Source organism: Vulpes lagopus, chromosome 15 (genome assembly GCF_018345385.1).
Source record: "Vulpes lagopus strain Blue_001 chromosome 15, ASM1834538v1, whole genome shotgun sequence".
NCBI lineage: Eukaryota > Metazoa > Chordata > Mammalia > Carnivora > Canidae > Vulpes > Vulpes lagopus.
The window spans coordinates 20,190,397-20,204,663 of record NC_054838.1 but is presented as its reverse complement, the minus strand read 5'-3'; the positions used below and the strand labels follow the sequence as shown (position 1 = coordinate 20,204,663).

Here is a 14,267-nt window from a genome sequence, read left to right as displayed (position 1 = left end):
AAGGACCTAGAGGTTCCTAGTCCACCATTTTGCTGACATTCGTCCCTTAAATACACTTTTTGGTACACTTATTTGAAAAGGTTTCCAAAGATTAAAGAATTAATGAAATCAAGAATGTAAAAATGAAGAGGACCAAGTGTGAAAGGGCCAAGGGTAAGCCATGAAATGCCTTAAACAAAGAAAAAAAATGCTTATGTGCAAAAAAATGCATGCTGTATTTCCAACTTGTACCATACAGAAATATAGCTTGTTAAAAGTTTATTGTCACTTGGAATTTAAGAAATAAAACAGATGAACATAGGGAAGGGAAGGAAAAGAAAATAAGATGAAAACAGAGAGAAAAGCAAACCATAAGAGATTCTTAACTCTTGGAAACAAACTGAGGCTTGCTGGAAGGGAGGGGGCTAGGGGTGTAGGGTGATTGGGTGATAGGCATCAAGAAGGATACTTGATATACTGAGCACTGAGTGTTCTATGCAACTGACAAGTCACTAAATTCTTTCCTGAAATTAATACTACACTATATGTGAACTAATTTGAGTTTAAATAAAATCTTGAAAAAAAAAAAAAGTTTATTGCTACTTGTCCCTCCTTCTTTTGTTAATAAAATTGGTGATTTAAAAATACAACTCTAGGTATTTTAACATTACTTTAATAATCAGAAGAGGAAACATGCTATTCTATAGTGTACTGACGTATCCACTAAGATTTTATGGAAGGAATGTTGGATTTAAATGCATAACATTAAAATTTTACTGTAGTTTTGACACTTATTAATGATTTCAATACATGATCCTTATCTAGACAAATCATTCAGTCCATTTCCTCATATGAATAACATTTATATATGGTTGCAAATTAAATGAAGTGCTTTATGTCAAAAACTATTTTCCAGCAGCAAGGCACTTAGAAAGACTGATCAGAGCTCTAATTGCAGCTACTTATTCTCTTGCTGAAGATCCCCAGGAATGGAGACATCACCTCTACTCTCCAACTTTACTTACTTGTTTTGGCTCAATTGTATCCCTCAATTCATGCATTGAAATTATAATTAACAGCTTTGTAGAAAACGTCTTTAAAGAGGTAATTGAGTTAAAATGAATCTTGACCACAGGCCCTAATCCAATTGACTAGTGTTCTTAAGAAGAGTAAATTTGGACATGTGCATTCACAAAGAGTGGATGATATGAAGACACCAGAAGACAGCTATCTAAAAGTCAACAAGAAGGGACTTAGAAGAAACCAGAGCTACCAACACCTTGATTTTGGGCTTCTAGCCTACAAAACTGTGAGAAAACAAATTTCCATACCGGATTTCCAGCACATAAAATCAGTGAATCTCTACTTTTATTATATTACATTTTTAATCTTATTATCTATATTGGACCTTTTCTTATTCATAGGTAAACTTTCCCCAGAATCTCAAGGAGATAAAGGATACATTATATTTCAAAGGACTAAATTACTATTGGTGAATCTTACACCTGTACACAAATTTTGACATTCACCTAAGCTAACCATAGACTGTCCTTGCTTCTCTTAATCCATAGGCAGATGCTGAGAAGAAGACATTCCATAATATGGATATCACCCTGAGTATAACCAATAGCTCCAGGTTACAAGTACCTGAATTCATCCTCCTGGGGCTCCCAGGCATTCATGAGTGGCAGCACTGGCTCTCTCTGCCCCTGGCTCTGCTCTACATCTTAGCTCTTTGTGCTAACATCCTCATCTTAATCACCATCCAACATGAGCCTTCCCTGCACCAGCCCATGTATTGGTTCCTTGGTGTCTTGGCTATAGTGGACATTGGCCTGGCTACCACTATCATACCCAAGATCCTGGCCATTCTCTGGTTTGATGCCAAGGCCATCAGCCTCCCTGAGTGCTTTGCTCAGATCTATGCCATCCACTCTTTTATGGGCATGGAGTCAGGCATCTTCCTCTGCATGGCTATCGATAGATATGTAGCCATTTCCTACCCCCTTCGGTATCCCTCCATACTCACTGAGGCTTTTGTGATCAAAGTCACACTGTCCATGGTGCTCAGGAATGGCCTGTTGACCCTCCCAGTGCCTGTATTGGCTGCCCAGAGACACTATTGCTCCAGGAATGAAATTGACCACTGTCTATGCTCTAATTTGGGGGTCACTTCTCTGGCCTGTGATGACATCACTATTAACAGATTTTACCAGTTGGCCTTGGTATGGGTTATGGTTGGGGGTGACATGGGTCTGGTCTTTGCTTCCTATGCTTTGATTATTCGCTCAGTGCTGAGGCTGAACTCTGCTAAAGCAACATCAAAGGCCCTGAGTACCTGCAGCTCCCATCTCATCCTCATTCTCTTTTTCTACACGGCTGTTATTGTGGTGTCTGTCACCCAGCTGGCAGGAAGAAAGGTCCCCCTTATCCCTGCTCTCTTCAATGTGCTGCACAGTATCATGCCCCCAGCCTTTAACCCCATGGTTTATGCCCTCCGAACCCAGGAGCTGAGAGTGGGCTTCCAGAGGGTGCTAGGTTTGGGTGACAATGTGTCCAGGAAGTGAGCCAGCTTTAAATGGCTGGTTTTTATAACTGGTATTACAGAAAGAGCACAGGCTTTGGAGTACAACAGCCCTGGATTAAAATTCCATGTCTCCCAATTGCTAAGAACATCAATTCAAATTAATTCACCTGTTTTATACAGCATATACTAAGTTCCAAGCACTGTAAACAGTTCACAAATATTAATTCATATAATTGCATAACAATCCTATGAAACAATTGTTATTTAGATGACACAATTGTTACTGAGAAACTTGCCCAAGTCCAATGGGAAAGAAGTTGACAGTGGCATTAAAATCCAAGCAGACCCTGTTCTTAACCCCTTTCTCTCTATTCAACCTTGCTACTAACTTTTAAAAACATAAATTGACAATAAGAAAGAATGATATCCAAGTAAAATTTTAAATCACTTGTCTTTTAATAAAAGAATATTCCATTTAAAAGTTGACAGCAATTTTCCTGTCCGATACAACACATTTTAAATCCTCTCGAGTCAACCTAGGAGATCCTGTTATATAAATGTAAGTCAAGAACTTGACAGTATTTTGTTAGTTTATAAAATCTTTACCAACTCTTGAGTTTATTTTCATTAGAGTCCAAAGAGGAATATTGCAACTGCTTTTTGTTACCATTCAACATTACTTGAATTTCTCTACTGAATTGAGAAAATCCCAATGATATCCAGTGGTTTATTGAAAGTATAAAGGACACCAAAAGTACCTAAAGAGAAACTTTTCCCATAAGAGAAATGATATATGTTTGGGGGGAAAAAGAGGGGGAAAATTGGTCAATTTTTTTTTATTTATTTCAATGCCAGAGTATATATCAGTAAGGGTGCAATGCTGACTCAAGATAATATGTGGTTATGATTGGGTTTCATGCTGACCCAATCACATGGCATTATGGCAGACTTTTCAAAGTGAAACCTAATTTATGCCAGTAAATTTGGAAGCTCAAATGTGAGGATAAAATTCTCACATTAATCCTTAAGGAATTGAATCATCTTTCCTTTGAACAGAGCAAGTTAGATAGAGTTTTATATCTAATGTCAAGGCAGAATTGGACCATGGGCTTTCACCTGTTTTTAATTGTGATCCTATATACCAAAAATAAAAGTGCTGACAACTGACAAAGAGTAGTGCACTAATGGATAGGTCAAAGCCTTTTACTCTTTCCATGTGATATTTGGACCAGTCCTTGAGATCCTTTGATATTTCAGGGAGAAAAAAATAAGCCCTAAAAGAAAGATACTAGAATATCTTTTAATCTGGCCCTCCAAGAGGTTGGATTTCATCTCTATTAATGGCTGAGAGGATAATTCAAAGATTCCTGGTGAGAACAAGTAGAGATGATGGACAAACATCTTTAAAGGGGTATAGAGATTTTGGAGAACTAAGAAATCAGTAGAAATTATGTGAGAATCAGAGACTTCCTTTTGCTGCAACTTGTAAAGGAAACTCAGAAGTTGTCACTCACATTCTTACATCGAGATAAAACTGGACAAATGGAAAACTAACCACTTTTCTTGGACCCATCAGAGAACTGAGGTCACAGGACTAACTGACTTCCTGGAGTCAGAGGAATACACTTCCCCTAAATTGGGTATGGCTCTAATAAGTCTCTTCTCCTGGAGACAAAACCTTTATCATGGAAAATGCTCTGGGATTATTTCACAATATTAACTTTTCCCCTCCCCCGCCACGAGAGTCCTCTTGGATCTTTACTAGGAGAATCTGCTGAGTTTGCTGGCTATAAAGTGTGGGGCCTCTCTAAGACTGTAGCTCCTGATTATTTCAAAATTACCTTTGAACTCTTCCTACCAGTTTGTCACTCCAACAGCTTCTTCTCTAAGTAACCAGATAGGAAAACCAGTGTTTTTGTATCTCACCAAATTTTAGGGTGGCATTTTGCCTGGCAATAATCAGTTCCCTGATGGATACAAGAAAAATTATTAATATTCCTTTTTCCTAACTTTTCTTCTTGTAACTTCTAAGTTCTTTACACATCAGGAATCCTAGTATTCAGTTAATACCCAATGTACAAAATAAATACCGTAAGTCCACACTGATATAAATGGATGATGCAATAAATAAATGAATGGAGAATAATAGACAAATCTTCCATGTAAAAAATTTCCAAATAATTTATGTACATACATCACTCTGAAATAGGTGAAACATAATTCCTTACTTCTTCTCTCCAAAGAGCACAGTATGGGAAGTGGGAGAAATAATAAGTTTACAAATGAAGAAACCCAACAAACACTATGTCAGTTAGTTGATCAAGTTTGATACAATATGATACATCATGTTCATAATAAGTCTCTTTGATATAATATGATGAGAATAGCATCATTTTACCCCTCTGGTTTTTCTACAAAAACACATAACCTTGATCTAATCATAAGAAAACCATCAATCAAAATGTTTCTAAATGTGATATTATGTCCTGGTGGAATCCCAGAACAGAAAAAAGACATTAGGTGAAAACTAAAAAAAAAAAAAAAAATTGAATAAAGTATGTACTCTAGTTAATATTGTATCAAATATTGGTCATTAAAGGTGAAAAATGTACTGTACCAGATAAATAATTAATAAAAGAGAAACTGAGAGTGGCAATATATGGGAACTCTACACTATCTTCACAACTAACACAATTCTAAAAATCTAAGATCATTCTGCAATAAAGAGTTAATTTTGGAGGTTCCTGGGTGGCTCAGTTGGTTAAGCATCTGATTCTTAATTTTGGCTCAGGTCATGGTCTCAGGGCCATGAGATCGAGCTCTGAGTCAGGCTTCATGACCAACTTAAGACTCTCTTTCTTCCTCTCACTCTGCCTCACCCCTTCCTCCCTCCTCACTCATATGCAGGCTCCCTCTCTCTCTCTCTCAAAAAAAAAAAAAAAAAGAAAAGTCCATTTCTCATTTGCTATTATCTACCCTTTTTGATGATAGGCATTCTAGTTGATGTGAAGTTGTATTCCTTTGTGGTTTGGATTTGCACTTCCTGATGGTTAATGATGTTATGCTTATTGACCATATGTATCACTTGTTTAGAGAAATGTTCATTCAGATCTTTTTCCCATTTTTAAACTGGATTTTTAGTTGGTTGGTTTGTCCTTTTGTTATTGAGTTGTAAGAGTTCCTTGAATATTCTACATACAAGTTCCTGATCAGATGCATGATTTGCATGTATATTTTCTTATTCTGAAGGTTGTCTTTTGAACGCCTTGCTGGTATCCTTTGAAGCATGGATATTTTTAATTTTGATAACATTAAATTTATATATTTTCTTTGTTTGATTGTTCTTTTGGTTTCATAGGTTTTGCCTAACCCAATGTCATAAATATTTGTTTCTACATTATCTTCTAAGGGTTTTATAGTTTTAGTTCTCACATATTATATATGATGTGTGAGGAAAGGGTCCAACTGCACCTTTTTGCATGTGGATATCCAATTATCCGAGTATCATCTGTTGAAAAGACTATTCCTTCTATTGAATTGATTTGATAAATTTGTTGAAAACTAGTTAATCATAAGTGTGAAAGTTTATTTCTGAATTCTCAATTCTATTCCACTGAATTATATGCATATCCCTATATCAATACCATCCTGTTTTGATTACTATAACTGTGTAGTAAATTTGAAGTGTGAGTCCTCCAATTTTGTTCTTTTTTAAGATTGTTTAGCTGTTCTTAGTACCTTGAATTTCCATGTAAATTTTGGAATGGACAAGTACATGTCCATTTCTGCCAAAAAGGCAGTTGGGATTTTGATAGGGATTTCATGGAATCTATGGATCTATTTGAGGAGTATTGCCATCTCAATGATATTAATACTTCTAATCCATGAACACAAGATATCATTACCTTTATTTAGTTCATCTTTAATTTCTTCAAAATGTTTTGTTGTTTTCAGAGTACACACTTTTTATTCCTTTTATTACATTTACTCCTAGATATTTCATTATTTATGTTTTCAATGTAATTGTTTTATTTCAGTTTTGAATAGTTCATTAATAGTGTAAAAAATACAAATAATTTTTGTACAAATGACTTTATATCCTGCAACCCTGCTAAACTCATTTATTAGTTATAATAGTTATAATAGTTTTGAGTGGATCTTCTACATACAAGATTATGTTGTTGGGGTGCCTGGGTGGCTCAGTGGTTGAATGTCTGCTTTTGGCTCAGGTTGTAGCCCTGGGTCTTGGGATCAAGTCCCACATCAGTCCCACATCAAGTCCCTTGTTGGGAGCCTGCTTCTTCCTCTGCCTATGTCTCTGCCTCTCTCACTGCGTGTCTCTCATGAATAAATAAATAAAATCTTTTTTAAAAAGATTATGTTGTCTTCAAATAGAGATAGTCTTACTCTTTCCTTTACAATTAGAATGTCTTTTTTTTAAGTACAGGTTCAGTCAGATTTAATTTTAAAAATGGAACATATCTTACACAAGGATCTTTTTAGAAATGTAGTCACTACAGGAGATGCACAGACCTATAACTCATGAGTTACAGAGTGTATAGACAATTTTGTAAGGATTTGAAAAACAATTCAAAAATAGTTTACAAAGAGAATCAGGAGGCAGAAGATGCTTCAAGAGGCATGATACTCAGAAATTGTTCTGGAATGCTGGTTCACTTGTATCAGTGTCACGTTCCTGGATCAATTTCTTGAACTCACCACTTAGAAGAAGATATGCTCAAAAGAATATGTTTGGCATCTTGTTGGTCCTTTGGTAGTTTATTAGTTACTCCAAGAATGTCACCACACTTTCTGACATAGAATTCCAGGTCTTCTTCAGTACATTTATTGGTAATCTGAACAAGGCGGGCCTTCTCAGAAGAAAATGTCTCATCTAAGCCAAATAGCTCCAGTGGAGGAAACTGAAACAGGGAAGGAAAACCGCTGGCTGAAGGGCTGGCAGTGGCCTCTCAAACTGAGGTTGGATAAGCTGGAAAGGTTCATGTTTCACGTTCAGCTGTTCATGGGCCTTGATGACCTTGGGGAGGGAAGTGGTATCCAGTTGGTAAATGAACAGGTTGAAGAGGATGGTAAAGTCTCTCGGGTTCTCATTGCCCTCCAGGAGACACACTTGAAGCTTCTCTGACAGGGTGTCTGCTGGGCAGCATCACGTTGTCAGAAATCTCTGGGTCCTTAGCATCGATCTGGTTTAGGTGGATGTCTCCCATTGTGAGCCACTGGAAAACAACATCCATGTGATTTTGCTGCTTTCTTCTTTATCCTAATATTAGTCACTGAACATGTGACATGAGCCAAGGACTACCAGCTTCCCACCTTGGTTCTTCGAGTGACAGAAAGCCAGAATGGGTCTGTTAAGTGATAAATAGAGCCTGTGGACAGAACAGCCACTGCTGGTTCCATGACACTCAACGTGGCACCAAAAGGATAGACAAAGGTGAGAGCCTGAGCATTGTTTTCATTGCTTTCCTCATCAGTGATTCCAGGCACAGTGTTCCCTGCAGCTCGGCAAATTTCCCTATTCAGGACTCCATTGGAAACTAGAACTTCTTTAGGATGGAAATATTTATAATATACATTTCTAACCACAGCATCATTATTAACCATGATTCCATATTATTCTAGGAGAAAGTTAATATTGGTGTCAAATCTGGATTCTCCCCCTCTCTTAGCATCATAAGGATATCACCACCACCATGAAGGTATTTCTTCAGGACTTCAAACTCAGCTGCAGTAAATTTTTCCTTTGGCCCAGTTTTACTCCAATTAGCTTCTCAGATGTGATTTCATCTTTTAAGCTCTGAGTCTTCCAATTACTCTGAAGTCTTCTCTGTATGGATTTATAGCCATTGTTGATGGTAAATACTTCTTTCTTCTATGCATTGAAAAGAATGGTGATCTGAAGCTCTTTCTCCATGGTTACCTGAGGCCTAGTGACCACCATCTTCACCTGACTCTGCCCAGCATCAGAATTTTTTTTTAAGATTTTATTTATTTATTTATTTGAGAAAAAGAGAGATAACAAGAGAGATCATGAGCATGGAGGAGAGAGAAAAGCAGGCTCAACACTGAGCAGGGAGCCTGACACTGGGCTTGATCCCAGGACCCTGAGATCATGACCTGAGCCAAAGGCAGATGCTTGACCGACTGAGCCATCCAAGTGTCCCCAAAATGTCTTTTATTTCAGTTTTTTTCCTTCTATCTTGGATAGAACCTTAGTATAATGTTGAATAGAAGTGGTGGGAACAGATATCTGTATTTCATTCCTGATCTTAGAGGGAAAACATTCAATCTTACATCATCAGTGTGTTAGTTGTGGAGTTTTAATAGATGCCCTTTAACAGGTTGAGGTTGAAGGTATTCCCTTCTATTCCTAGCTTGTAAATATTTTTTATCTTGAAGGAGTATTAGATTTTGTCAAGTGCTTTTTCTACATCCTGAGATGATCATGTGGTTTGGGTTTATATTCCATTGATATGGCATAGTACATTGATTTTCAGATGTTAACTCAATCTTGTATTTCAGAGATAAAACACACCTAATTAAAACATATAATCATTTTTATGCATTGCCGAATTCTGTTGCTAATATTTTCTTGAGAATTTTTGTGTCTAAACATGCATTTTGAATGCTAACAATTTCTTTAATCAAACGGACTCTCCCAAACTACTGAGACATAGGACACTGCAGACATAGGACCTTTATTTACAACTGGAGTTACTGGGATGCCTGGGTGGCTCAGGAGTTGAGTGTCTGCTTTCAGCTCCGGGTGTGATTCCCAGTCCAGGGATAAAATCCCAGATTGGGCTCCCTGCAGGGAACATGCTTCTCCTTCTACCTGTATCTGCCTCTCTGTCTCTCATGAATAAATAAATTAAATCTTAAAAAAAAAAAAACCTGGAGTTACCATATGGCTGCGTACCACAGAGATGCATGTTACAGAAACGAGAAGAGAAAAAGAGACTGAGCTCTACATGCCCATCATTTTTCTTCTTTATATTACTTACTCATATTGAGACACTCCTACTCTGGAAAGAGGGTGAAGGGTGAACAGAAGCCAGTAGTATTCTAACAATATACTGGCCTACATAACCAGTGAAATATCAAGAAGGGGAAAGGTGTGCCTCACTAATATTAGTCAAGAATTCATTAGGATTATGTTTAGCTGTATAAGAGACACTAGATTACAGTGGCTTAACCAGACTGAAGTTTATTTCTCTCATCACACACATACACACACACACACACACACACACACACACACACACACACAGAATCAGGAAGTTCAGAGTTATTATGACACTTCCATTATACCAACAAAAGACAAGGCTTTTTCTATTTTTCTGCTCTGCCACTCAAAGCAATGACCACCATCCTCAACATTCAACTCCAAACAAAAAAGAAAAGATGGAAAAGGAAGCTTCCACAGACCTTTATATGTGATTGGGTAATTAATCTGATGTTCATATCTAATAGCAGAGAAGATTCCCAAGTACTTTAGCTTTCTAGTATCTTTGATAAAGGAAAGTTAAACAAAGATGGATTTGAATGAATGTTGAATAGCTAACACTCAGTAATAACAGATAATGTACATCATGTTCTTGGCATGTCTTATTCTCAGACATTGATAAAATTGTAAGTCATGAAGAAAATCTCAAAAATTCTAAAGAGTAAAAAAGTTGCAAAGATCTCTGGATCAACATGATAAACTTAGCACTCCCTTCCTCCTCCTACTCTAAAACCTATCAATACTGACAAGATATTCAAAAATAAATCAACGCATAATAACAAATGGAGAGTGTTTTATGAAACAGAAACATGAGGCAATTCTAAAAGATGAAAGATTACTGTGAAAGAATGATACAGGCCAAAAGGTGCACAGGAAAAAAATGCCACAAAAATAATGCTGAATCAGATTCAGAGATCCCTGATGCTACAAGAAGCAGAGAGCCATGAGAAAAATCAAGCTGCTGATAAATGAGCAGCTCAGGGTCGTAGGCAGGTCTGTCCTCCTGCACATACATTCCTGAAGAAATAGGCCAAAAGTCAAGAAACTGTGGTGGATGTTTCAGAATATTAAAAATTGGGTCAGAAAACAGAACAGTGACCCACATGGCTATAATCATACCCCATGAAGCACAGGGAATAAGCTCAAGTATAAATCGAGCTATTAGCACACCCTACATCTCCTGTACTGCACAATCAAATACAGCAGCTTCCTGAGATTGCCTACTAGGAAAAAAACCAAGAGATCAAAATGGCTAAACTTCAGACAGTTTCTGCAAGACTATAGGCCAATGTCCTTTGTTTTCTTAGAGCACTTGCTGGAGCAAATTTGTAATTATAAGTTCTTTCTGTGTCCCTTTACAGTGTATAGAAATCTTGTCCTAACTTCTTGCCAGTTTTGCATCCTAGGAAATGTCCTCGAGAACCTGGGAATTATCTAATGTAAACACTGAAATAGATAGCACCCTATCTCCCAGTCCCTGTAAAGTGTACCAGTCTAATTTCTAAGGGTGCCAATTAACAAACACAGATGGCCTAATCACAGACAAAAACATTGGCAATCTCAGGAATAATTCAATGTGCTTGACACATCCCATTGATCAATCTCCCACTGAAGTCCTCCAGTACATTTTCCACTTGCTCACCCCAGGGCTTAAACCTATTCCATCTGACACCTTACCCCAGCTCAGCTCTGCCTTTGTGTTAATGAAACTCGGTATTCATACTTGATCTGTGCTCTCTTCTCCATTGTTGGCATTAGTGTAAGAATAAAATCAACTTCTACTTGCTCATCCTGTCCGTTGCAATTTAACACCAAAAACAACCAGATATTTGAGCAAAATCAACATGAGAAAGTGGCATCAAAGTTAATAAACATAATCCATGGCTGAAGAGATAGAATAAATTCAGCATCAATCAAAAAAGTTCCTTTCAAGGTAATCTTCTCTCTGCCAACTCCCTACTTCAAAAATCTAGTGACTCCTCCCTTCACATCTAAAGCTGGTAACAAGTGCTGTTACTAACCCAAGGTCACTGCATTATCTTTTAGGGTCTTTTACTGATGACATCCTTATAAATAGTCCCTTTATACATAAATCCTTCTCTAATTGTTTTACTTTGAGTGGGCCATCTAGTCCCTATTGGGACTCTCTCTAATTCAATGCTCATTCAATTAGGCAATATGGAAGTCATTAGCAAAAGCAGTTTCAATATACCAATAGGACAGATTTTATTTTTTTTAAGATTTTATTTATTTATTCATGAGAGACACAGAGAGAGAGAGAGAGAGAGGCAGAGACACAGGCAGAGGGAGAAGCAGGCTCCATGCAGGAAGCCCGACATGGGACTCCATCCGGGGTCTCTAGGATCACGCCCCTGGCCAAAGGCAGGCGCTCAACCACTGAGCCACCGGGGCTGCCCTAGGACGGATTTTAGATGATCACAGATTTAAAATGTGAGGAAGTGAGAACAATATACAAAGATGACTCTTGCAAGAGATTGAGTCAGTGAAAGAAAGATCCTGAAAATGCAGGTTGCAACTGGGAAGTGCCATGAAAGGACTCAGGCACAAGTGTGTGCAATAGAGATTTTTTTTTAAGTTCTCAGTCCTTGGAATCTTCAATTATTGAGCTAAAAGATTTAGGAAAAGACTACTGACACAGGCAAAGGAAGATGCAGTTCCTTCCCTTCTGCTATCACTTGTTTTGAATGCACAACACCAGTGATACACTATGAAACAACTTGAGGATAACTGAATTTCACTTTTGCCTTTGTGCAATCCAAACACAGAAAATTGCATCAAGCTGAGAGTAAGCATCCTAGGACACACACACACACACACACACACACACACACACACACACACAGACTTCTAACATCCACCAGCTACCTTCTCTCACTTCACAACTTTTTGAGTTCAGACAAAGCTCTTTATACCACTTCACCGTAGCTCACAAGCTGAAGCCCTCCCACGCACTTCCACAAGCAAATCTCATGTCCTTCACAAAGTATTATATTAATCGCAGTATTTGTATTTCTTATGACACTTTGACACTTTAATATGTGTCAAACTATACTAGGTTTATACTAGTTTTCTATCTTTTCCGTGTCACTGATAACATTTTTGAGTACTATGCTCCTAATTCCATTTTTTCATAAATCCTGTGGTTTCTCATTGGGGGGGTGGGGGTTGCATAGCCCAGTGATTCTGAAGACCTCCTGTGTCCCATTACAAAAGAATACACAACTTGCTAGAGTCAGTGGAGAGGAAACCAAGCCTAGACAAGAAAGGCAAACATGCTATCTTCCAACATTTCAACCTGACAGAGCAGTCCATCTGCTGGGCCCATGCCCTGGGCCTAGGTTTGTTCTCAGAGTGGCTGAGGCAGGCATCCAAAGTCACTTGGGGCCCTTCCTGCTGGAGTGAGACAACCTGCCCCAGGGGGAGTTGGGTGACACTGAGGAGTGCTATGTTTTATGCCTGGGGCAGGGGGCAGGGGGCAGTCACATCAAGACTAGGTGATTTCAGAGCTGTGATTTACATCCAAAACCCCAGGAGTGGTAGGAGAGGGACATATCTGCTCTGAGGAACAAAAGGCCCAGCATAGGCAGCAACAGCCAGGAGAGGGGAAGCAGCCCAGAAGTTAAGAACCAGCCCAGGGGCATCTTCATGGAATCTCCTGCAGGAGTAAGTAAATCAGCCACTATCACAGACACTGGGATGGGACTCAGTGGAGGTAGTTCCCCTCTGAGGATTCTGTCCCTGTCTATGAATCTGGTTCACTGTCCTTGGATTTCTCAACTTGCCTTTCCTTACCTTCCATCAGTCTCTTCACCTGGGCAGGGGTTAAGAACTGTATGTGGGGATGAGGGCAAAGAGTTGCTGCTGAGCTCTGATGTGACCATATTGCAGACAGTGGGGCTCTTGAGCCAGGGGAATGTGCAAAGAAAACACCTTGGCTGCCATAGTGTCAGGCACACAGGAGACTTAGACAAAGTTTTTGAGTTTTGTGATCTTAGGTAACTCCTCACACTGTTCCACCCCCTTCTCCAAGATATCTGGGAATACTCCTAGTTTGGGAGTCCAAGAGGAGCTGATGAGCTGGGTCTCTTGGGAACCTTCATCTCACCTTATGTTATGGTGCTACTGGGTGCTAGTAGTTGTGATGTGAGTGACCATATTTGAAACTGACTTGAAATTCAAATCTATATCCATCTACTTGATTCCATAGATCATCCTTCTAAATATTATACCACTAGCAACATCCTGAAATTTTATATTGAACCTTTCCAGAATTTCTTAACAAAACTATTTTTTTTTCCTGCTTCTCACAGTATCCTGTATTGAACTCCGCTGTTTGATATCTGCATGAGTTTGGGCAGCTAATTCACCCTATATAAAAGTAGTCATTGGATTTTTATTATTATTATTCTTTTTTAAAATTTGTTTTATTTATTTACTTACCAACATATAGTATAAAACCCAGGGCTCATCCCCTCAAGTGCCCTCCTCAGTGCCCATCATCCAGTTACCCCAACCCCCTGTCCAACTACATTTATGCAATCCTTTGTTTTTTCCCAGAGTTAGGAGTCTTTCATGGTTTGTCTCCCTCTTTAATTTTTCCCACACAGTTCATCTCCTTTTTCATATAATCCCTTTCACTATTTCTTATATTCCCGTGTGAGTGAAACTATATGATGATTGACCTTCTCCGGTTGACTTATTTCACTCAGCATA

The 14,267-nt window shown here is 38.4% G+C and overlaps 1 protein-coding gene and 1 pseudogene across 1 annotated transcript; one reads left to right on the top strand and one right to left on the bottom strand.

Annotated features, from left to right (window-relative positions):
- The first annotated feature begins 1,580 nt into the window (after window positions 1-1,580).
- LOC121476672 (olfactory receptor 688-like) lies at window positions 1,581-2,546 on the top strand. The gene has a single exon (XM_041730810.1). The coding sequence runs from the start codon at window positions 1,581-1,583 to the stop codon at window positions 2,544-2,546; it is 966 nt and encodes a 321-aa protein (XP_041586744.1).
- Window positions 2,547-7,154: 4,608 nt separating this feature from the next.
- Window positions 7,155-8,441, bottom strand: LOC121475952 (annotated as a pseudogene).
- Between the last annotated feature and the right edge of the window lie 5,826 nt (window positions 8,442-14,267).

Bases quoted from the DNA above. Each gene is read 5' to 3' on its own strand.
- LOC121476672 (XM_041730810.1), top strand. From the start codon at position 1,581: ATGGATATCACCCTGAGTATAACCAATAGCTCCAGGTTACAAGTACCT.